We start from the raw sequence: 1515 nt of genomic DNA, 5'->3' as shown, positions 1-1515 counted from the left end.
CAAATCAATGACTTAAAAAACTGTGTGATTATGTATCATTATGAAAGATTAAATATAAATGTGCCAAAATTGTACTGATAATTCAGATTTATGTGAAATTACTGTGAAAAGAAATAAACATTTTAATATTTGCCTGTAAGTTCACTCCCTGTAATTGATTTTAAAATGTAATCTATTAAATCTATCAAATCTGTACATTATAGAAAAAAATGGCACGGAAATTAAAAAAATGTATTTCACATTATTTACTATAGCGTTTACTGTCCCCAAAGGTTCATATCATCATTTAAATATGTCCTCCATACCAGACGTTTCATTCAGTCTAACCTTCTTAATGAAGTGACCCTGGAAAGTGACATCTTGGGTAGTTTTATGAGGAAGTGCCATGGGGACGATGTTGGCCAGTCTTTGTGTCTCGTGGATGACAGCGTCAGTGAAGGGCAGGTTCTTCCTGTCCTCAACCTGCACCTGACGACTTCCTATTACCCTGTTCAGCTCCTCCTGGACCTGGTCTGGAAGATGAAAGGTTTTTGTTTTCATGAAGATTATTAACTTGTTGGTAAAGCACTTATTGTTGCTTCGACTGTTGTTGTGGGTGTCTTAGGCTCCTTACCCTGTATTTTTGGATACTTGGCCATCAGCAGAAGTCCCCATCTCAGCGTAGTTGCTGTTGTATCAGTGCCGGCAGCAAACAGATTCAGGACTGTTATCATAAGATTATTATCGTGGAAGTGACTGTTGGTAATCCCAGATTCCTGCAGGTATACAAATCAGTGCAGTTATTCAAACGAATCGGATCCAAATGTTTCATGCTTTACATTACTTGGAAGGACTACTTGGAGAATCTCGGAGGATTTATTGGTTTATGTGACGGTTCAGTGGGTCGGTCGGTTCTAACTAACTAAACTACTTGCCTGGGAAGGGTCTAAACCAGGGGTCGGCAACCTATGGCATACTTTATAATCTGCAAGCCAGCTGGCCGACCAGCCGGTCAGCTGCAACACTGTGTGTGTCTGAGAGACAGGGCCAAAGTAAAACATTCACTTTTTGTGTGACAAGTGCAACAGAGACAGTAAATATTGTGAAAAAATAGAATTTAGAAGAAACAATGTTGGAATAAGAGGCATTTGTAACTATTTTAGCCTTCTGACTGACTGTACACATGACATGTTGGTAGTTAACAGTATACTGTGACTTATGTTAGGCTTGACCTGCTCTTGTTCATTGCAGTGGTGACTTGATTATTCAAACATAGGAGGCAGGTGTCATCCAACAGTTTCTTGAAGATCTTCAGTACCACAAAAACACATAACGAAATGGTTATGAATGTATGCGAAATAAAGATGTTTAGCTAAATAGGTTTGTTTATTATCATTGATGCACTCCAAAATCTATTTGAATTAGAATATTTTAAATGCTTATCACAACAAATATCTATGTGATTCATTTCGATTCATTCGATTACTTCGTTACAAAACTACAAACAAGTTACAAAACTTATAATTAATTTGATTC

At 37.3% G+C, this 1515-nt stretch overlaps 1 protein-coding gene across 1 annotated transcript in view; it reads right to left on the bottom strand.

Moving 5' to 3' along the window:
• LOC123966337 (cytochrome P450 2K1-like) overlaps nucleotides 1–755 on the bottom strand; it is a 13599-nt gene extending 12844 nt beyond the window's left edge. Inside the window, exons 1-2 of the mRNA XM_046042519.1 lie at nucleotides 614–755; nucleotides 328–512 (exon numbers count right to left, since the gene is read on the bottom strand). Of these exons, the coding sequence (XP_045898475.1) occupies nucleotides 328–512; nucleotides 614–713 (285 nt within the window). The 5' untranslated portion in view covers nucleotides 714–755. The remainder of the gene's footprint in view (nucleotides 1–327; nucleotides 513–613) is intronic.
• Between the last annotated feature and the right edge of the window lie 760 nt (nucleotides 756–1515).

Source organism: Micropterus dolomieu, unplaced genomic scaffold (assembly GCF_021292245.1).
Source record: "Micropterus dolomieu isolate WLL.071019.BEF.003 ecotype Adirondacks unplaced genomic scaffold, ASM2129224v1 contig_13201, whole genome shotgun sequence".
Classification (NCBI taxonomy): Eukaryota; Metazoa; Chordata; class Actinopteri; order Centrarchiformes; family Centrarchidae; genus Micropterus; species Micropterus dolomieu.
This window is presented reverse-complemented; position numbering and strand designations above follow the sequence as displayed.